Source organism: Oncorhynchus mykiss, chromosome 17, assembly GCF_013265735.2.
Source record: "Oncorhynchus mykiss isolate Arlee chromosome 17, USDA_OmykA_1.1, whole genome shotgun sequence".
NCBI classification, from domain to species: Eukaryota; Metazoa; Chordata; class Actinopteri; order Salmoniformes; family Salmonidae; genus Oncorhynchus; species Oncorhynchus mykiss.
Genome location: NC_048581.1, coordinates 52,672,711 through 52,695,584, shown reverse-complemented (window position 1 = coordinate 52,695,584; position 22,874 = coordinate 52,672,711). Strand labels below are relative to the sequence as shown.

Sequence of the window (22,874 nt, the reverse complement as noted above, 5' to 3'; positions counted from 1 at the left end):
ATTTTCAAATCATAATGTAATGTATATAAATGGCAATACTGGAGTTTTAGATTAGATAAGGAACTTCATTTGGAGAATGACTATACGAGGAACGATCAAAATGATGATGATGATGATCAAAAGGAATTTATGTACAGTATGTCACCTAGATCCATTGGTACATTAAAGACACATTCAAAGACTTATAGATTTCTTTAATAATGAAAATATACCCACCTTGTCATTAATATCGTAATGACCCTAGTGTTGATAGGTACAATTACCTCGTTCTACTCCGTCATTTCATTACAATATATTGGAGTTGGGGTTGCAAAATTCCAGTAACTTTCTCCAAATTCCCAGAATGTCCAGAAGTCCTGGTTAGAATATTCCCAGAATCAGAAGGGGAATAAGCAGGAAATCTGGAACCCTCCAACCAGGATTTCTGGAAAATCTAGACATTTTGGTAAAGTTACCAGCATTTTACAACCCTAATTGGAGTATATTTTTACCACTCACCCTGTAGTCGCTGGCTGTGACGTAGAAGATGGGTTGGAAGGCCAGCCAGATGATACAGGTGGTGTACATGGTGAACCCAATGAACTTGGCCTCGTTAAAGTTCTCTGGACACTTCCTGGTCTTAAAGGCGTAGACTGTGCAGAGGACGATTAGGACGCAGTTGTAGGCCAGAGCGGCTAGCATGCTGGAGTCCTTGCTGTTGCACTTCAGGGTGACTATATCCCTCCTTTCGGGGCTCACCTCCATATAATTAAATAGAACAGAACCATATTAGGAAATAGAGTAGTGTATACAGTATATTAATATATAATATTATTATATATTTCTATGCTCATGTGATGGGCAATAATATCACTGTGCTTCATTAACAGTATAGCTTTCTTCCCTGACCCTCACTGGGCTGGAACCAGGGATCATCTGCTCTGCAAACATACATGACCCCCCCACTTGACAAAAGCTAATGAGTTGATAGCTTGTGTGGAAACATTTCAGGCTAGGGAGTGATGTTAGGAATCCAACTCTGTTACGCCCACCTCCTTCCTGACACCAGGCATCTCCACCAGAAGCCAGACCACAGCCACCAGGAGCTGACAGGAGATAAGTCCGCCGCAGATGGCCACCTGGGAGGCTGGGCTGATGAACCGTGGCCGCGTGGCCCCGTCCTTCACCCCGCTGAAGATCCTCGCGATACGGTTGGTCTTAGTGAGCAGTGCCGAGTAGCACACAGCGAAGGAGGTTCCCAGGCCTAGTCGACGTAGGGTACACACGGCCATCGAGGGCTTGGCGATGTAGATGAAGGTCATGCTGTAGCACATTAGGACTCCGAGTAGGAGGATATAGGACAGCTCCCGGCCGCTGGCTTTGACCACAGGGGTGTCATTGTTCTTGAAGAACAGGCCCACCACGGAAAGGGTACACAACATGCCCAGGCAGGAGATTGTGACGGGCCCAATGGCCCAGGCATCCTAAATCAAATGAAGGTTTATTTAAAGTGTTATTTCACACTTAAATGTCTCAAAACTCAGACACATATTTTAAAAAGAGGAGAAAAATAAGGTAAAATAGTGACAATACCTCCCAGTGGATGTACTCCTCTGGGAGGTCGAAGCAGCCTGTCAGGTTGGCCTGGGGCCACTGTCCGAAGCTGCAGTCTGCACAGGTGAACTCATCCAGCAGGTACTGGTAGGGCTGGCAGGGGAAATAGATAGTTAAACATCTACAGAACATCTACAAACTAACTATCAACAATATTTCAACTTACTATCCACTTACCCTAGCCCTAAACTTAACCTTCATCCTAACCCCACCCAAGAAAGGTAGTGCATATTCAACCGGTAGAAATGAATGGCGCCGAGCGGAACACACCCTCAAAGAGAGCTGCAGACTATTGGAGGATAAACGATACAATGAAAAAAGAAATGAATCTCTCCTTGCTTGTGGATGTATTACCTGGCAGGGGATGCAGATCCAGCAGCACACATCTCCAGGCTGCATGCTCTTCACCTCGTTCTTCCTGCAAGGATCACTGCACTGGGAGGTGGGGGGCACTCCGGCTGGGCCCCTCCATGGCACCTGGCTGGTATTCAGGATCAGGCCCTGGGCCCAGTAACCCACCTGAAGAGGAAAGGAGAGATACTTTATTCTTCTTCCTTTTTCCCCATCCCCAGACACACACACCGGGTCAGCCGTGGTTCAGCACTCCTGGATGAAGAGCTACATACCTTCCTATACACGTATTTATCATCCTGTTTGTGATAGTGGAAGATGTTGTAGCGGCCCAGACTGTCCCCGTAGGCGTCAAAACGCACAATGTTCTCCGTGTCGGCAGGTCTGAAGGGAGCTGACGGGAAACAGAGATACTGTATATCAATGATGACATTTCAGAAGAAAGAACAACTCTCCATTTTAGTTAGATATTGAGTTTTAATATGAAAGAAAAGAAATCACAATTGAGATGCTATGTCAATGTTTCCTTTATCTTATCCATTTGCTTTTTAATTCATTTATTTAATGCAACATATATTCATGAGGCATCTTCTCAAAATAGTGCACACTGTTTGCCTACTCTAACTACGCATCTTACTGAGTCCCTATTTGTTACTGATCCCACTGCAAATCAAATCATCACCAAACCCTTTTCAACAGGGACACAACATAAACTGCGAAACCAATCTCACGGTCAATTCAGATCTGCATTTGTTTCAAATTGCCCCAATGTACCAATATTGATGATTAAATAAAACATTTAATACTCAATTATAATTAGACATCATTCTAGGACTAGCTCAGGTAATAACATTATTACTATGTGATTCTGAGCTGCTTCCGGTCTGTTCTTACATTCTGTGTTATCACATTGAAAATAAGAAATGTAAGAATAGATTAAATGTATTATTTCTGATGACATTAATGGTACACTATATATACAAATGTATGTGGACACTCCTTCAAATGACTGGATTTGGCTATTTTAGTCACACCTGTTGCTGACAGGTGTATAAAATCAAGCACACACCCATGCAATCTCCATACATAAACATTGGTAGTAGAATGGCCTTACTGAAGAGCTCAATTACTATCAACGTGACAGCGTCATAGGATGCCACCTTTCCAACAAGTCAGTTCATCAAATTCCAACCCTGCTAGAGCTGCCCCAGTCAACTGTAAGCTCTGTTATAGTGAAGTGGAAATGTCTAGGAGCAACAATGGCTCAGCCGCAAAGTAGTAAGCCACACAAGCTCACAGAACGGGACCACCGAGTGCAGAAGCGCCTAGCAACACTCACTACCGAGTTCCACATTACCACTGGAAGCAACGTCGGCACAAGAACTGTTCGTCGGGAGCTTCATGAAATGGGTTTCCATGGCCCGAGCAGCAGCACACAAGCCTAAGATCACCATGTGCAATGCCAAGCGTCGGCTGGAGTGGGGTAAAGCTAGCCGCCATTGGACTCTGGAGCAGTGGAAATTATTTCTCTGGAGTGATGAATCACACTTCAACATCTGGCAGTCCGATGGACGAATCTGGGTTTGGCGGATGCCAAATCTTAACACTACAGCATACAATGATATTCTAGACGATTCTGTGCTTCCAACTTTGTGGCAAGAGTTTGGGGAAGGCCCTTTCCAGTTTCAGCATGACAATGCCCCTGTGTACAAAGCAAGGTTCCTACAGAAATGGTTTGTCGAGATCGGTGTGGAAGAACTTGACTTCGCTGCACAGAGCCCTGACCTTAATCCCTTCTAACCCTTCTAAGTGAATCGCCAACTGCGAGGCAGGCCTAATCGGCCAACATCAGTACCCTACCTCATTAATGCTCTTGTGGCTGAATGGAAGCAAGTCCCCGCAGCAATGTTTCAACATCTAGTGGAACGCCTTCCCAGAAGAGTGGAGGCTGTTAGAGCAGCAAAGGAGGGACCAACTCCATATTAATGGCCATGATTTTGGAATGCGATGTTTGATGAGCAAGTGTCCACATACTTTTGGTCAGGTGGTGTACATATACAGTTTAACAATAAATTACAGTACGAGCCAAACGTTTGGACACGTCTACTCATTCAAGGGCTTTTCTTTATTTTTAATATTTTCTACATTGTAGAATAATTGTGAATACATCAAAACTATGAAATAACACATATGGAATCATGTAGTAACCAAAAAAGTGTTAAACAAATCGAAATATATTTTAGATTCTTCAAAGTAGCCACCCTTTGCCTTGATGACAGCTATGCACAGTCTTGGCATTCTCTCAACTAGATTAGCCTGGAATGCGTTTCCAACTGTCTTGAAAGAGTTTCCACATATGCTGAGCTGCTTTTTCTCCACTCTGTGGTCCAATTCATCCCAAACCATCTCAATTGGGTTGAGGTCAGGGGATTGTGGAAGCCAGGTCATCTGATGCAGCAGTCCATCACTCTCCTTCTTGGTCAAATTGCTCTTATACAGCCTGGAGGTGTGTTGGGTCATTGTACTGTTGAAAAACAAATGATAGTCCTACTAAGTACAAACCAGATGGGATGGCGTATCGCTGCAGAATGTTGTGGTAGCCATGCTGGTTAAGTGTGCCTTTAATTCTAAATAAATCACTGATATTGTCACCAGCAAAGCAACCCCACACCATCACACCTCCACCTCCTCTATGCTTCACGGTGGGAACCACACTTGTGGAGATCACCCGTTCACCTACTCTGCGTCTCAAAAAGACACACCGGTTGGAACTAAAAATCTCACATTTGGCATCTTCAGATCAAAGGACAGACTGACCCAAGCAAGTCTCTTATTGGTGTCCTTTAGTAGTGGTTTCTTTGCAGCAATTCGACCATGAAGGCCTGATTTGCACGGTCTCCTCTGAACAGTTGATGTTGAGATGTGTCTATTACTTGAACTCTGTGAAGCATTTATTTGGGTCGCAATCTGAGGTGAACTTGTCCTCTGCAGCAGAGGTAACTCTGGGTCTTCCTTTCTTGTGGCGGCCCTCATGAGAGCCAATTTCATTATAGAGCTCGATGATTTTTGCAACTGCACTTGAAGAAACTTGAAAAGTTCTTGAAATTTTCCGTATTGACTGACCTTCATGTCTTAAAGTAATGATGGACTGTCATTTCTCTTTGCTAGGGCTATCTTCTGTATACCAATCCTACCTTGTCACAACACAACTGATTGGCTCAAATGCATTAAGAAGGAAATAAATTCCACAAATGAACTTTTAACAAGGCACACCTGTTAATTGAAATGCATTCCAGGTGACTACCTCGTGAAGCTGGTTGAGAGAATGCCAAGAGTGTGCCAAGTTGTCATCGAAGCAAACTTTGAAGAATCTCAAATATAAAATATATTTTGATTTGTTTAATCCTTTGTTAGTTACTACATGTTTCCATATGTGTTATTTATTCATTTCGATGTCTTCACTATTATTCTACAATGTAGAAAATAGTAAAAATAGAGAAAAACTCTGGAATGAGTAGGTCTGTCCAAACCTTTGACTGGTACTGTATATCTAAACCCGTGCAGTGAATGAAGGGTGCATATAGGCTAACATTGTGATACAGCCCGTAATCAAGTCACCTGACCTTATATGGCTGTTAAGGCCATACACATTTTATTACATTACCCGCAGAATTGGATGCACTGCACTGCATATGGCCTCCGGTCCACCCATCATGGAACATTTACTTAAATGGGGATATCCCCTTCTGGGAGTTATATTTCTATTGTTAAGACTGCTTCACTCACCATCGAACTTGGCCTTGAGGATGAAATCCCTATAGAACCTCTTCCCGGTGCCTGGCTTCATGGCATCACAGATCTTGGTTGCATTGAGTGGGCAAACTGCCTGCCTCATATTATGTAGAGCATGAGCCATAGCATACACTGCGTTCACTACAAACATGATCTTGGACTCCTGCTCAAACTTGCCGTCCCGCAGACTGTGTTCGCTACAACCAGGCTCTGTAAGACTACAGTCGAAGCGGTGCTCCCAGAATTCTCTAAACCAGGGGTTCCGTGTGTTAGTGTAGGGGTTCAGCTTGGTGAAGTAGTCGGCAAACTCCCGGATGGGGTAGGAGGCCAGCTCGATGGTGAAGGCCCCGTCGGCTGCTGTCTCACTTCCCCTCACAACACTCTCCTGCAAATCATTCACATTTTCTCAGTAATTGGAATGAAAATACACCCTTTATCAAAATCGCAAAACATTAAATTTCATGGTAAACAAAGGTAAAATGATGGAAATCATTCTTATAAAGGAATTTATTCCTTATTTGTGAAGGAGTCGATTTTGACTGTTAGGAAATCGGTAATCAACTCTTTTTGAACTGAGGCCAAGGCCCTACCTGCGCCCCCCAGCCATCGCTGGCCACCCAGATGAAGGTGACGTTCATGCGGGCGGCAGCCACTAGCAGCTCCCTGGCATCCTCACTGCGTGTGAACAGAATGACCACCTTGGCATTGGACTTCTGCTGCAGCGAGCGGATCACCTGGTCGAAGCTGTAGCGGTTCATCGAGCGGCTCACCTGTTGATTATGCACCAGCTTTGAACCATCATGTGCTCGAATAAGACATAGTCTATAACAACAAGGCAGCAAAAGATACAACCCTATTCCAATGTCAGGATTTAATCTGATCGTGGGATGTCTACAAATCACCTTTTAAAGCCAATTTCCAATTGTGCTGCAGTGTTTACAGTGAATGGGATCTCTGCTAACGTGGTAAAATTGCCTTTAGAAACCCCATTGTCGTCACCCCGTGATCAAATGTAATTTAATACCATGCAATAGTATTGTAATGAAATCGGTGGGTAACCCAGATTTGGATTCTAACCCGGGTCCAGAGACTCTTAAACCAACACCTTAACCATTACGTCAAGATTTCTGAACCCCTAGAAAAGGTTGGTAAGGTGTTGGGTATATATTGCTATAGTATGAAACCTTTGTAATGATGAATTATTTTCACTGTGAAAGTGGAAACAACAACAAACAAACAAACAAACAACAACAACTGGCTGACCTTGGCCGAGGTGGCAATGCAGATCTGGCGGGCGCGGGCCTCCTGCTGGAAGGCATCGATGCCTGTCTCACCGTAATCGCCCTCGGATGCCACGGTGGACACGTAGGTCCAGTTGAAGTAACGCAGGATCTCGGCGATGGCCTTGGCCTGGTAGAAGTCTGGCGGCACGGTGCGGGCGAAGTAGTCATAGCGAGACTTGTCACTGAGCTTGGCGCTGGTGGAGGCGTAGCTAATCTGAGGGATCTGGAAGAGGCGCAGGAGGTTGGCCACCTGGGGTGGGAAGTAGGGAGGGAGAGTGATAAACCATGCCAGCTAGTCTCAGACATTTAACATACTGCAATCATCTCCCATCTAATCTAAAATTTGAATCTAATAATAATTTAATGATCTCGCCATTTCCACTACTGGAAGAGGTTGGCCACCTATACAGAGAGAGGGGGAGGGACGGCAAAACTATGTCAGCTAGTTCCAGACATTTACCACCTACACTTACTGTTGAAAAAGGCCTAAGAGAGCTTTATCCTCATCTAAAATTCAAATGAACTATAATCACCATATTTATCATGTAAATTATTCTCACAGTGACAATGGCTGCAGCTTGTGTATGCTTGGACGTGACAATACACAGTTCCCGCCTTGGGTTAGGTGATCTCAACCGGCACATCATTTATATATGCAGTTGAATTCGGAAGTTTACATACACTTAGGTTGGAGTCATTAAAACTCATTAAAACCACTCCACAAATTCCTTGTTAACAAACTATAGTTTTGGCAAGTCGGTTAGGACATTTACTTTGTGCATGACACAACATATTGTTTCAACAATTGTTTACAGACAGATTATTTCACTTATAATTCACTGTATCACAATTCCAGTGGGTCAGAGGTTTACATACACTAAGTTGACTGTGCCTTTAAACAGCTTGGAAAATTCCAGAAAATGTCATGGCTTTAGGATCTTCTGATGAAGAGTGAGTCAGTCAGGAAATTAAAGCTTGGTCGCAAATGGGTCTTCCAAATGGACAATGACCCCAAACATACTTCCAAAGTTGCGGCAAAATGGCTTAAGGACAACAAAGTCAAGGTATTGGAGTGGCCATCACAAAGCCCTGACCTCAAGCCTATGGAACATTTTTGGGTAGAACTGCAAAAGCGTGTGTGAGAAAGGAGGCCTACAAACCTTCCTCTGTCAGGAGGAATGGGCCAAAATTCCCCCAACTTATTGTGGGAAGCTTGTGGAAGGCTACCCAAAACATTTGACTCAAGTTTAACAATTTAAAGGCAATGCTACCAAATACTAATTGTGTGTATGTAAACTTCTGAACCACTGGGAATGTGACGAAATAAATAAAAGCTGAAATAAATCATTCTCTCTACTATTATTCTGACATTTCACATTCTTAAAATAAAGTGGTGATCCTAACTGACCTAAGATAGGGAATTTTTACTCTGATGAAATGTCAGGAAATGTGAAAAACTGAGTATAAATGTATTTTGCTAAGGTGTATGTAAACTTCCAACTTCAACTGTATATATACAAGTGTATACTACCGTTCAAAAGTTTGGGGTCACTTAGAAATGTCCTTGTTTTCCATGAAAACATACATGAAATGAGATGCAAAATCAATAGGAAATATAGTCAAGATGTTGACAAGGTTATAAATAATGACTTTTAATTGAAAAAATATTTGTGTCTTTCAAACTTTGCTTTCGTCAAAGAAGTCTCCATTTGCAGCAATTACAGCCTGGCAGATATTGGCATTCTAGTTGTGAATTTGTTGAGGTAATCTGAAGTGATTTCACCCCATGCTTCCTGAAACACCCCCCACAAGTTGGATTGGCTTGATGGGCACTTCTTACGTACCATATGGTCAAGCTACTCCCACAACAGCTCAATAGGGTTGACCACTCCATTATAGACAGAATAACAGCTGACTGCTTCTTCCTTAAATAGGTATTGCATAGTTTGGAGCTGTGCTTTGGGTCATTGTCCTGTTGTAGGAGAAAATTGGCTCCAAATTAAGTGCCGTCCACAGGGTATGGCATGGCGTTGCAAAATGGAATGATAGCCTTCCTTCTTCAAGATCCCTTTTACTCTGTACAAATCTCCCACTTTACCAGCACCAAAGCACCGCTCGACCATCACATTTCGTCCACCATGCTTGACAGATGGCGTCAAGCACTCCTCCAGCATCTTTAAAATAATTCCTGTGTCTCACAAATGTTCTTCTTTGTGATCCGAACACCTCAAACTTAAAAAATGTTCTCCCAATCTTCCTCTGTCCAGTGTCTGTGTTATTTTCCCCGTCTTAATATTTTATTTTCATTGGCTAGTCTGAGATATGTATTTTTCTTTGCAACTCTGCCTAGAAGACCAGCATCCCGGAGACGCCTCTTCATTGTTGACGTTGGGACTGGTGTTGGGTGGGTACTATTTAATGAAGATGCCAGTTGAAGACTTGTGAGGTGTCTGTTTCTCAAACTAGACACTCTTATGTACTTGTCCTCTTGCTCAGTTATGCACCGGGGCCTCCCACTCCTCTTTCTATTCTGGTTAGGGCCAGTTTGCTCTGTTCTGTGAATGGAGTAGTACACAGCGTTGTACGAGATCTTCAGTTTCATGGAAATTTCTTTCATGGAATAGCCTTCATTTCTCAGAACAAGAATAGACTGACGAGTTTCAGAAGAAAGGCCTTTGTTTCTGGCCATTTTGAGCCTGTAATCGAACCAACAAATGCTGATGCTCCAGAAATTCAACTTGTCTAAAGAAGGCCACTTTTCTTGCTTCTTTAATCAGCACAACAGTTTTCAGCTAATGATCAATTAGCCTTTTAAAATAATAAACTTGGATTAGCTAACACAACGTGCCATTGGAACACAGGAGTGATGGTTGCTGATAATGGGCCTCTGTACGCCTATGTAGATATTCCATAAAAAAATCTGCCGTTTCCAGCTACAATAGTCATTTACAACATTAACAATGTCACACTCTATTTCAGATACATTTTATGTTATTTTAATGGACAAAAAATTAGCTTTTCTTTCAAAAACAAGGGCATTTCTAAGTGAACCCAAACTTCTGAACGGTAGTGTGTGTATATATATATATATATATATATATATATATTAAAGGTGCACTATGCACAAATCGCTCCTCCATTTCCTGGTTGCTAATATTCTAATTGTGTAGAGAATCATTGTAGCATCTAAATCGCTGTGAAATATTTTCCGTAACCAAAAATATTGTATTGTCAGCTGTTTAAAGCTGGTGTACAAAACTGAAAGTAAAAGACACAAAATCAAACTTCAGAATGGGAAGCATAGAAACAGAGCACATAGAACAGCTATCTCGCTTCTTAGACTTGTTTTCAAAGCAAATGACAGATCTATAACTCTCATTTCTATGTAAATGTGATCAAGTCGCCCAAAACGTTACATATTGTAGCTTTAAAGGAAATTAACAAAACCACTGCAGCACAACCTGTGCTCTGTTTTCAGAGCTAATTTATCAGGGAGTGATATCAACTGTGCAGCCCCAGTCCAAATGTGTCTATAGTTGTGTCTTAAATGGCACCCTATTCCCTATATGGTGGCTCTAGTCAGAAGTAGTGCACTATATAGGGGAAAGGGTGCAATTTGGGAAGCATGAATATATATATATATATCTATATATATCTAATACATCTTCTGCTTCCAAAAATGTTGATCTCTTTATCTCTGCAGCCCCAGTCCAAAAATGCCTATTTCTACTGTATCAGTATTCCTCAGAGGAGCTTCTTTAAAGCAGCTTCTGTCACGTTCTGACCTTAGTTATTTTATTTAGGTCTTTGTTTTAGTATGGTCAGGGCGTGAGTTGGGTGGGTTGTCTATGTTTGTTTTTCTATGTTGGTTTTTGAGTTTGGCCTGGTATGGTTCTCAATCAGAGGCAGGTGTCGTTAGTTGTCTCTGATCGAGAATCATACTTAGGTAGCCTTTTTCCACCTGTGTTTCATGACTGTTTATTTTCTGTTCTGTGTTTTGTTGCACCGTCCAGGACTGTTCGTTTGTCGTGTATTGTTTTTTTTCAGTATTCATTCTTTATTAAATCACAATGAATACTTACCACGCTGCACCTTGGTCCTCTCTTTCTCCCGACGACAACCGTTGCAGCTTCTGCTGTCTATCAGGAGCCTACCTTAGGATTTGACTTGCATTGGTGAGATGAGGAGGCCTCCAGCCAATGCCCCATTCACATATCTCTAACCCTGTTTACCATGTCAGCTATCCACATTACCTGGAGCAGGAGCCATAAGTGGATAACAGCCATATCTGTTTAATTATATGATAACAACAACAAAACCATAATTGAGATAAGAACATTAGACACTTGTTTTGCCATTTTCCCAGCAGCTTAAAGCTGGGCCAGATACAGTCAAGCCCCCAGAAAGATAGACTGAGGTGTGTGTGTGTGCGTGTGTGTTGGAATCTACAGTCAATATTCTGACACCATAAGCTCATTATGCCCCAAATAACTTGAACAAGATCTATTGATCTACAGTGTGGGCGCTAGGGAAAGTGTATTCTGCTGAGAGCAACGAGGGACGTTACTATGTGTGATGCACCACTCTGAAAGCAGATCATGTTGAATGAGCATTTGAAATTGTAATCATTGTCACAAGAAGCATATGTTTGTTTAGTGGTTAATGTATGTCTATGTTGCCCTTTTTTTTATTGAGTGCCACATTGTCCACAAGAGAATGGTAGCAAAAATCCTCTTCCTTTCAGCAAGAAAAATGGTGTTGACAGAGAGGGTTGCCATGCTTCTAGCTCTTAGGAAACTTTGCAGTATTTTGTTTTTTTACGTGTTATTTCTGACATTATTAGCCCAGTTTTTTGGTGTGTTATTACAGCCGGGAAGAACTATTGGACATCCGAGAAGCAGTAACTCACCAGCATTACGACCAGGAATAGGACTTTCCTTTTTTGTTCGTACCCCCCAGGGCAATTGAACTGATTCCAGACGCTAATCCAAAACACTGCCGGCGGAGGAGAGGTCTTCTAGTCCGACTAAGGAGGCGCACACACCACCCACAGTTTCCGAGTATATTACTCGCTAATTTTCAGTCTCTGGATAATAAAGTTGTCGAGCTCAAGGCGAGGATTTCCTTCCAAAGAGACATCCGGGATTGTATCATACTCTGTTTCACGGAAACATGGCTCTCTCGGGATATACTGTGAGTCCATACAGCCAGTTGGATTCTCAGTTCATCGAGCAGACAGGAAAAATATCTCTCCAGGAAGAAGAAGGGTGGGGGTATATGTTTCATGATTAACTACTCTGGTGAGATTGTGATAACATACTCAAGTCCTTTTGTTCACCCGACCTAGAATAACTCAAATGCTGACCGTATTACCTCCCAAGAGAATTATCTTCAGTTATAGTCGCAGCCGTGTATATTCCCCCTCAAGGTTAATACCGAGGTTAATACCACGACGGCCCTCAAAGAACTTCACTGGACTTTATGCAAACTGGAAACCACATATCCTGAGGCCGCATTTATTGTAGCTGGGGATTTTTAACAAAGTAAATTTGAGAAAAACGCTGCCGGAGTTCGAATAACACATTGACTGTGGTACTCTCTCTGCTAAAACACTAGACCACTGCTACTCCAACTTCTGGGATGCCTACAAGGCCCTCCCCTGCCCTTCCTTCAGCAAATCTGATCATGACTGCATTTTGCTCCTCCCTTCCTATAGGCAGAAACTCAAACAGGAAGTAGCCGTGCTAAGGACTATTCAACACTGGTCTGACCAATCAGAATCCTCGCTTCAAGATTGTTTTGATCACACGGACTGGGATATGTTCCGGGAAGCCTCTGAGGTTAATATCAACGAATACACTGATACGGTGACTGAGTTTATCAGGAAGTCTATCTGAGATTTTGTACCCACTGTGACTATGAAAACCTACGCTAACCAGAAACCGTGATTAGATGGCAGCATTCGCGCAAAACTGAAACCGTGAACCATCGCATTTAACCATGGCAACATGACTGGGAATATGGCCGAATACAAACAGTGTAGTTATTCCCTCCGTAAGGAAATCTAACAGGCAAAACTTCAGTATAAGGACAAAGTGGAGTCACAATTCAACGTCACAGACACAAGACATCTGTGGCAGGGTCTACAGACAATAACAGACTACAAAGGGAAAAACAGCCACATCGTGGACAGTGATGCCTTGCTTCCCGGACAAACTAAACACCTTCTTCGCCCACTTTGAGGATAACACAGTGCCACCGATGCTGCCCGCTACCAAGGACTGTGGGCTCTCCTTCTCTGTGGCTGATGTGAGTAAGACATTTAAGCGTGTTAACCCCCGCAAGGCTGCCGGCCCAGATGGCATCCCTAGCATTGTCCTCAGAGCATGCGCAGACCAGATGGCTGGAGTGTTTATCTACATATTCAATCTCTCCCTATCCCAGTCTGCTGCCCCCACATTTTCAATATGGCCACCATTGTTTCCTGTACCCAAGAAAGCAAAGCTAAGCTAATGGAACTAAATGACTATCGCAACATAGCACTCACTTCTGTCATCATGAAGTGCTTTGAGAGACTAGTCAAGGATCATATCACCTCTATCTTACCTGACACCCTAGACCCACTTCAATTTGCTTACCGTCTTAATAGATCCACAGACGATGCAATCGCCATCGCACTGCACACTGCCTTATCCCATCTGGACAAGAGGAATACCTATGTAAGAATGCTGTTCATTGACTATAGCTCAGCATTCAACACCAGGTGGTGAAGGTAGGAAAAACACCTCAAAATTCACTGATCCTCAACACTGGGGCCCCACAAGGATGCGTGCACAGCCCCCTCCTGTACTTCCTGTTCACCCATGACTGTGTGGCCACGCACGCCTCCAACACAATCATCAAGTTTGCAGATGACACAACAGTAGTAGGCTTGATTACTAACAATGATGAGACAGCATTCAGGGAGGAAGTGAGAGCCCTGCAAGTGTTTTGCCAGGAAAATAACTTGTCACCCAACATTCAACAAAACAAAGGAGCTGATCGTGGACTTAAGAAAACAGCAGAGGGAGCACCCCCCCTATCGACAATGACGGGACCGCAGTGGAGAAGGTAGAAAGCTTCAAGTTCCTTAGCGTACACATCACTGACAAACTGAAATGTTCCACCCACACAGACTTGGCACCTAAAGCCCTCACAAACTTTTACAGATGCACAATTGAGAGCATCCTGTTGGGCTGTATCACTGCCTGGTGTAGCAACTGCACCACCCGCAACAGCAGGGCTCTCCAGAGGGTGGTGCAGTCTACCCAATGCATCACCGGGGGCAAACTACCTGTCCACCAGGACACCTACAGCACCCGATGTCACAGGAAGGTAAAAAAAGATCAACAAGGACGACAACCACCCAAGTCACTGCCTGTTCACCCCGCTTTCATCCAGAAGGCGAGGTCAGTACAGGTACATCAAAGCTGGGAGCGATAGACTGAAAAACAGCTTCTATCTCAAGGCCATCAGACTGTTAAATAGCCATCACTAGCAAATTAGAGGCTGCTGCCCTATTTACATAGACTTGAAATCACTGGCCACTTCAATAGCGGAACACTAGTCACTTTAATAATGTTTACATCTGGGCCTCCCGGGTGGCGCAGTGGCTGTGCCATCAGGGTCCCTGGGTTCGCGCCCAGGCTCTGTCGTAACCGGCCGCGACCGGGAGGTCCGTGGAGCGACGCACAATTGGCCTAGCGTCGTCCGGGTTAGGGAGGGATTGGTCGGTAGGGATCTCCTTGTCTCATCGCGCACCAGCGACTCCTGTGGCGGGCCGGGCGCAGTGCGCGCTAGCCAAGGTTGCCAGGTGCACAGTGTAGCCTCCGACACATTGGTGCGGCTGGCTTCCGGGTTGTACGCGCGCTGTGTTAAGAAGCAGTACGGCTGGTTGGGTTGTGTATCGGAGGACGCATGACATTCAGCCTTCGTCTCTCCCGAGCCCGTACGGGAGTTGTAGCAATGAGACAAGATAGTAGCTACTACAACAATTGGATACCACGAAATTGGGGAGAAAAAGGGGTAAAAAAACAAACAAAAAAAACAAAAAAATATGTTTACATCTCATATGTACATGTATATACTGTATTCTATCCTATTTTACTGTGTCTATGCCGCTCTGACATTGCTCGCCAAAATATTTATATATTCTTAATTTCCATTCCTTTACTTTAGATGTGTGTATTGTTGTGAAATTGTTAGATACTACTGCACTGTTAGAGCTAGAAACACAAGCATTTCGCTACACCTGCAATAACATCTGCTTAACACTTGTATGTGACATTTTTTTTATGTTGTTCTCCATCTCTCCAGCTTTCCTTGTCCGCCTCAGGGTTTCTGAGTTTGTGCCAATGTGTGTTCTAACACTACTGTAACTAACGAGCACTGTCTCCCAGGCACCTCACGATGCCTAGAGGGTTCAATAGCCCTACCATTCCCTTGGAGCTCATTTAACAGTTCCTCTTCACACTAATCCACATTTAGATTCCCATTCTTTCACCAGCCTTCATTCCCTTCCCAGTTTCCAGCTCATGAGAATTTAAGTAGCCAGATATTAATCTTTAAATAGGGAAATTAATCCAGTATTTGATACGTCATGCACATCCTTACACAAACAATGTTCTGTGGAACATAAAATACAAGTATTTGTATGTTGTGTTTCAGCTGTATGTTTTTCAAAGCAAATATGTGGCCTTTTTCGTTCTCCAATTCTATACAACACTGACACTGATTACTTTTTCAGAGGACATATGTGGCCCCAATTGTGGTGTATGTGGTATGATATGATTGGACATTGTGCTGTCTTCAATCAGATGTACAGTATGAGATGCTAAAGAGCATGATCCTACAGAAGTCTCGACATTTGTGTCTGACATAGAAAAATAAGACTTAACTTACAATAGATTCAAAATAAATGTACTGCTTATTGCCTAAACTGTAGACAACATTCCTTCAGTCCCATGGACGGCATCTGGGAGCTTACAGCTGATTGAGCGATTTTGTCCAAGACATATCTGGGTATTTCATTTCAAGGACACTGTTGCATAAATAAACGTCAGGGCATCAAAGTGGACGGACATTGTACACGCTGGAGAGACCAAATAGACCAGTTAGTATGGTGAGTGTAACGCTAACATACTGTGGAGTGCGTCTCCCTAGAGCGTGCCTCTATAAACTGACCATAGAGTTGGATAGAGAGGACGCACTTACCAGAAAAACCTCAATGTGGCTGCCCATGCTGTCACAGACGTGATCATGGCAAAGATAGGGGATGGGCTATCTTTCTAACTCAATGGAGTTAACTGAAATTAACCTTGATCTTAACCGACTCTGACAGTTCCATTTAAAACACCCTGTAGACCACAGGCCTGGGGGAGCAGCAGGCACACTTTGTCCCTAGAGAGGAAATGGAGTAAATATGATCTATTTAGACAGGCGCAATGCAATGATCCCTCTGGACAACAGCGTAAGTCCATTCCATGTCCTCCTTCTAGCTGAATATAGAGCAGGAGCAGAGGGTCGACTGAAATATGAATCCACTGAAAGAACTAAACTTTAACATATCATGAAGGCTACCTGGGGTGGCAGGTAGCCTAGTGGTTAGAGCATTGGGCCAGTAACTGAAAGGTTGCTAGATTGAATCCCTGAGCTGACAAGGTCAAAAAATCTGTCATTCTGCCCCTGAACAAGGCAGTTAACCCACTGTTTCTAGGCTGTCATTGTATAAAATAATTTATTCTAAACTTACTTGCCTAGTTAAAAAAGAAAGTACAAAATAAAACACATCATTGAAGTTAATTAGAATAAATTGATCTTGGTGTTCAAATGACAAACTCAATCAATACGTTAGATATTGTAGCCAACATTCATTATACTAATCGGTGTGCTCCCGAGTGGCTCAGCAGTCCAAGGCACTGCATCTCAGCACCAGGGGTATCACTACAGACCCTGGTTCAATTCCAGGCTGCATCAAAACTGGCCCGTGATTGGGAGTCCCATAGGGCATCGCACAATTGGCCCAGCGTCATCCGGGTTAGGTTTTGGCCGGGGTAGGCCGTCATTGTAAATAAGAATTTGTTCTTAACTGGCTTGCCTAGTAAAATAAAAAACACACTTGCTTTTATTGGTTCCCTGTCTTTGCAACCATTTTAACCCTTACCTTATGTTCAATTCAGCCTACACCATTCATGTTCAGAGTAAATGAAGTACAGTAAGTACATCAAGATAATACATATATGATTTTAACCTCCCAAAATGTATTTCCAGTAGATGAGAATGTTCTCTTTCATATATGTTTTTCCCCTGAATTGATAGACCCAACTGTTCCAAATTCAGAGCCAAATATCTGGCTCAGTCTATGTTCAAGTCTATGTTCCATGTTCAAGGTTTCAGGCTTGTAACTTCAAAAACAAATAAGAAATATCAGTTTTAGTAGAAAGACAGTCTTGGAAATTCATGTTTGCGCGCCATGAAGACATTGCGCACCTGATCGGTTTCCTATTGAACATACTTCTTTCTGAAATAAATATTACAGTTTGGTTACATTTTAGGGTATCTGAGGAGTAAATAGAAATGTATTTGGACTTGTTGAAACAAAATTTCAAACAAACAGCGGACACGTGAGGTAACGTTTTTCATTTTATAACCTTTATGGTGTTATAGTGAATCGCGCTTACGTAGCTACATTTTTCTATTAGCGCTGTAAAACAATGCTAGTTGCGTCAGAGAACTATTAGATTGTGTTGTATTTTGAAGCTACCCTGGCCTTATGACTCCCAAGTGGCGCAGTGGTCTATGGCACTGCATCTCAGTGCTAGAAGCATCACTACAGACACCCTGGGTCAAATCCAGGCTGTATCACAACTAGCTGTGATTGGGAGTCCCATAGTGCAGTGCACAATTGTCCGAGTTTGACCGGTGTAGGCCATCATTGTAAATAATAATTTGTTCTTAAATTACTTGCCTAGTTAAATAAATAAAAAATATGACCATGGTTTGTTAATTTGGTCTTTTCAGCATAGCTCTGTTCTGCCCTGCCTTGCCCCCTTGTGGAGGTCAAAAGTTAGTTTCTTACTGTTATAACTCAAATCTGTGATTTTGTCAATGCAATAAACAATTTTTTATAGCAGTGTTTATTATGTTACTTCTTTGTAGTATTGTTTTATTGCTATATCCTTATATTGTATTCTAATGAATAATTCCTCTTTATTCTGTACTTTCAGAAACCACAAACATTATTTGCCAATATCATAACTGGAGCTGGACATCTTTGGAGCTGAAGAATGAGGACAGCTTTTGTATGCTAACGTACACTCCTTAACAGTTCAAATCCTGTCTTCACGTCACACATGACAAAGAACTTGACTCCAAACCTGTGCCTTTTGGAGGGAATATATTGACGGAACGCCAGCCCACCTTTCCATAACATCAGGGACTCATCAATGCATAGGTCCTTGTATGGCACAAAGACCCGACCAAATGCTGATGTCAGGCAGATATGAACATTTCTTATTTTGTATAACGGGTCACTTAGGATGGCAGTAGCATTGTTGACGAAATGTAGGCATCGCCGCAGAACTAGGAAGCAGTCTTGGAAAAGAGGGTGGCAAAGAAGGGAGTTGCAAACATAGGATCTGTGCTCCAGTATTCTCTTAGGGAGTTCTTCTTTACTATTCCCATGAGAAGGACTGTCACCAGGAAGGTATACATTTCACTAATTGTGGTTGTCACCCATTTAGTGAGTTTCCCCCTCACTCCTGGCTCTCTCTTCTCCTGTAGCTCCAAGGTATAGCGATTGGTCTCCTCTACTATGTCTCCCACCAGCTCCTCTGTCAGAAACAACTTGAAGCACTCTGCCTCAGTTGGAAATGGCAAGGGGCGTTGCACTCCAGACTGGGACTCGTCAAAGCAAACAGCAGGGCCAGGAGGGGTGAAATGACTGGTGGCCTTCCAGCTACCACAGAACTCCTGTACTTCATCCACTATCGGTCTGCCTCCATCACCACCAGCATCTTCAAAGGGACCTGGTACTTCGTCAGTGGACAAGGGAAATTCAGATTCAGGGTTCTCAATGACTACAAGGTTGGGGGGCAGCTCCTCACTGTCACTGTCAGAATCTGATTCCTGACTTTCATACTCAGACTCATTGTTAAAGAAAATCTCCAGAATTTCCACATTTGTGAGTTGTCTCCTTTTGAAAGACATTGCTAATGCTACAGCTTAGCTCACTAGCTACATACAGTACATAAACAACAACACTGAATGGCGCAGAGTGGGAGGTTACGTGGTTGACTGCCGGCACGCGCCACTTGTATCAATAAATCACGATCAGAAAATGTTTTGTGTGGCAATTATTTGTGTATTTACGGTGTTATTCACATGTTTTCAATTCTAGGTGACAAATCATGCATTCCGATTCTTGCACAGATTGTAATGGGCACGTATTATGTGTGTAATATACTTTTTTGAAGGTTGTATTGATTATGATGAGCTAAGCTAATTCCAGCTGTGTAGCCATGTTTGTTGACATACAATGCATTCTGGGTTTCACGTCTGTTTGACCAAATATGTTATAACAAAACTAGGTGAGTAAGAGTTCACTCATTTTTTGAGGACTTCCGGAAATTAATGGTGGGTTGTGAACGACGGTAGATGACACACCCCTTCAACATGCATACTATAAACAGACCAAACTCATCTCCTCTTCTCTTATTATCTTCGGTGTCTGTGAGGAAAAAATGCATGGCTGTGCACTGAAACTAATCGTCGGATTACTTTCCATTTCTATAAAGTGTTTTACCTAGTTATTTCAATCAATGGTGAGCTAATTATACATAGTAATTGCTATTAGCTAATTCATATTGTAGTTTATGTCAGCCGAGAGTTAGAAAATATGACTGCTTGTGTTGGGTCAATCTTTCCTCAGCGCTAGGACAAATGTAGCCTACATTTTTCCAGTTAAGATGATTGTGTTATGCTATATATACTTCTGTGAATATCTGAACATTGCATCCCAAAATAAACTGCTGACATTCTGGACATACTGTAACTTTGTAAGGACTGTGTTTGTGTAAATAGTTTCTGAAAAAAGTGTGGCCAGCTCAAACGCTGATTGCTGCGTCATTCGAAACTGCCCTTCTAAAGGAGCATTCTAAATGAGTGTTCTAATCACACGGGTGTGATCGTACGCTTCAGGGACCACTGTAGAACGATCACACCCGTGTGATGGTACGTGTGAAAGGGTTAACTAACATATTCCTCTCAATTGTATATTTTTAGCTTGACTTGTTATGACATTATAACTACTTACAATTGCTTCCCCCATGTTTTGTCAGCCATCTTTACTGAAGGAAGTCACCAGGGATGGGTGGCTCGCATCAATCTCGTCATTGGAACCACTCGATATGATTGGTCATATAAAAACCTTGGTACCCAAATGCATACTGAGTGCTCTAACTCCCCCTTGTGGTGGTCTGGAGCAATGAAGCCTTGACACTGGGTACCTCTGAGTCCCCCGGTGTAAGCTCACAACTTTTAAAGGAGGAACCACTGTAGACCAAGGTCAAGTTCAAATTGTGGAGGTCAAATTGTGGTTCAAATTTACTTCAGATCTGTGCTGCTCAGTCTTTGAGAATCATAGAGAAATTATACGAATATCTATGTGACCAGCATGGTTGCACCATTCATGTGCAGAAAGCATCTGGTTTGTAGGACAAACTGTAAAAACATTATATAGACCAAGGTCAAATTGCGGGTCAAATTGACAAAAACATAATGGATGTATGTTACTGTTCCGGTACAGGGTCAAATTTTTAAAATATATTTTTCAACCTCTACGGGATCATTGCCCCTCCAGCGGGATGGTTAAGCTAATGTGCGCAAATGTGATTAGCATGACGTTGTAAGTAACAAAAACATTTCCCAGGTCATAGACATGTATTTTATAGGCAGAAAGCTTACATTCTTGTTAATCTAACTCACTGTCTAATTTACAGTAGCGATTACAGTGAAGAAATACCATGCTATTGTTTGAGGAGAGTGCACAACAAAACTTTTTTCACAGCAACTGGTTTTATACATTCACTCCTGAAGGTAAATAATGTACTTGCATTCAGTAATCTTCCTCTGATTTGTCATCCTGAGGGTCCCAGAGATAAATGTAAGAACTGGGTCCTACAGTTTGAACCCCTGATGTTTCTGGTCCCACACCCACCCCGCCCGGCCATCTAGATGTGTGAAGGTTAGTGTATTTTCTGTAGTGAAGCTAGTTTTCTATCATTTATGACCTTCCTGGGTGTGTGTAAAAATTGTTTTATTACTATATCATATTTGTATGTTCTTTGTATGTTCTCTGTAGTTATTGCAATGCTTCACTGGATCAGTCTGAAACTGTGCACATATAATGCTGCCATCTATTGGCCAAATTCTAAATTGCTCCTAAACTGCAATATTATATTATGGCCTTTCTCTTGCATTTCAAAGATGATGTAACAAAAAATAAATGAAAAAACATGTTTTTTTGTTTGTATTATCTTTTATAAGATCTAATGTGTTATATTCTCCTAGATTAATTTCACATTTCCAAAATTTCAATGTGCCTCATTTCAATTGTATCAAGAATATACATATCTTTGCATCAGGTCCTGAGCTGTCTGTGTATCCCTTTATGTACACTCTCTCTCTCTCTCCCTTGCTCCATCTCTCTCTCTCTGTTTCATTCACACTTTCTCCCTCTCTTTGCAAGGTACGACTACAAACAACTCCGCTGCATTAGACCCTTATCGGTTACTTCAGTTAAATATTTTTCCAAAAGTCAAACCTTCACCTGCTTAACCTTTAATTGACAGAATGTTGTCATTCAATTTGTACTTAAACTCTGCTAATATGATTCCTATAGACTGTATTATTCAGAAAGAGTTTAAAATGCTAGCTGAGTGAGTAGCTCCCCCCTCATTGCTGCTTTAACTCCGGTCAGGTCCAGAGTGAGTTGAGCCTTGAGACAGTATAGTAATGCAGGCATTACAGCAAGACTAAGGAACATTGTATTTGAGGTTACAGAATTGTTTATATAAGAGTGGAATCATACCAGTCCTTTAACAGTAAGGGTTCCAGTTATGAATTGATTCCCTATACATACATGAGACTACATGGACAGAATGCATCTATACATGTATCTATTGATCCATCACTGTTTGAGATTTAAGAGTTCCAGTTACAGGTGCATGCCTGTTTCTGTATGCTGTACAAAGAAGATTCCAGTTCTAGTTAACCCCCTAGAGTCGCTGTCCGCACCACCGCATAAATCTAATTAGCATAATAAAACAATGCCTATAAAAATTAATCAGTTTAAACTAGAGATATCTGTTTTGCATTGGATGCGTCTCAATCGACCGCATCTGCCGATGTCGCACTTCCGCATCTGCAGTGAACGGTAACAGAGCTAGAGCGGTGTTTGTCAGACCATGAGACCTCTGCAGTGAACGGTGACAGAGCTAGAGCGGTGTTTGTCAGACCATGAGACCTCCCAAACATTGGTCTCCTCACAAAGTTGTCTCTAGTGTCCAAACGGTTTATGACCCCTCTAAAGAATGATGAGACTCTCACAAACACAATGGTGTTCTCCGTTTTTGCTCTATAACCCGCACAAGCAAATTGGGACTCCTCTGAAGTCGGTACAGCCGATCTGCCAACCAGAAACAGCAGGGGTTCAAACTTTAGAAACTAGTTCCTACATTTGAATATATCTCTGGGACCCTCAGGATGACAAATCAGAGCAAGATTACTGAATGTAAGTACATTATTTACCTTCAGAGG

At 42.5% G+C, this 22,874-nt stretch overlaps 1 protein-coding gene across 1 annotated transcript in view; it reads right to left on the bottom strand.

Moving 5' to 3' along the window:
* Positions 1–22,874, bottom strand: part of LOC110494073 (metabotropic glutamate receptor 2) — a 60,011-nt gene that overhangs the window by 4,048 nt on the left and 33,089 nt on the right. Inside the window, exons 3-10 of the mRNA XM_021568769.2 lie at positions 7,000–7,269; positions 6,327–6,506; positions 5,731–6,121; positions 2,220–2,338; positions 1,948–2,112; positions 1,573–1,686; positions 1,032–1,463; positions 499–738 (exon numbers count right to left, since the gene is read on the bottom strand). Of these exons, the coding sequence (XP_021424444.1) occupies positions 499–738; positions 1,032–1,463; positions 1,573–1,686; positions 1,948–2,112; positions 2,220–2,338; positions 5,731–6,121; positions 6,327–6,506; positions 7,000–7,269 (1,911 nt within the window). The remainder of the gene's footprint in view (positions 1–498; positions 739–1,031; positions 1,464–1,572; positions 1,687–1,947; positions 2,113–2,219; positions 2,339–5,730; positions 6,122–6,326; positions 6,507–6,999; positions 7,270–22,874) is intronic.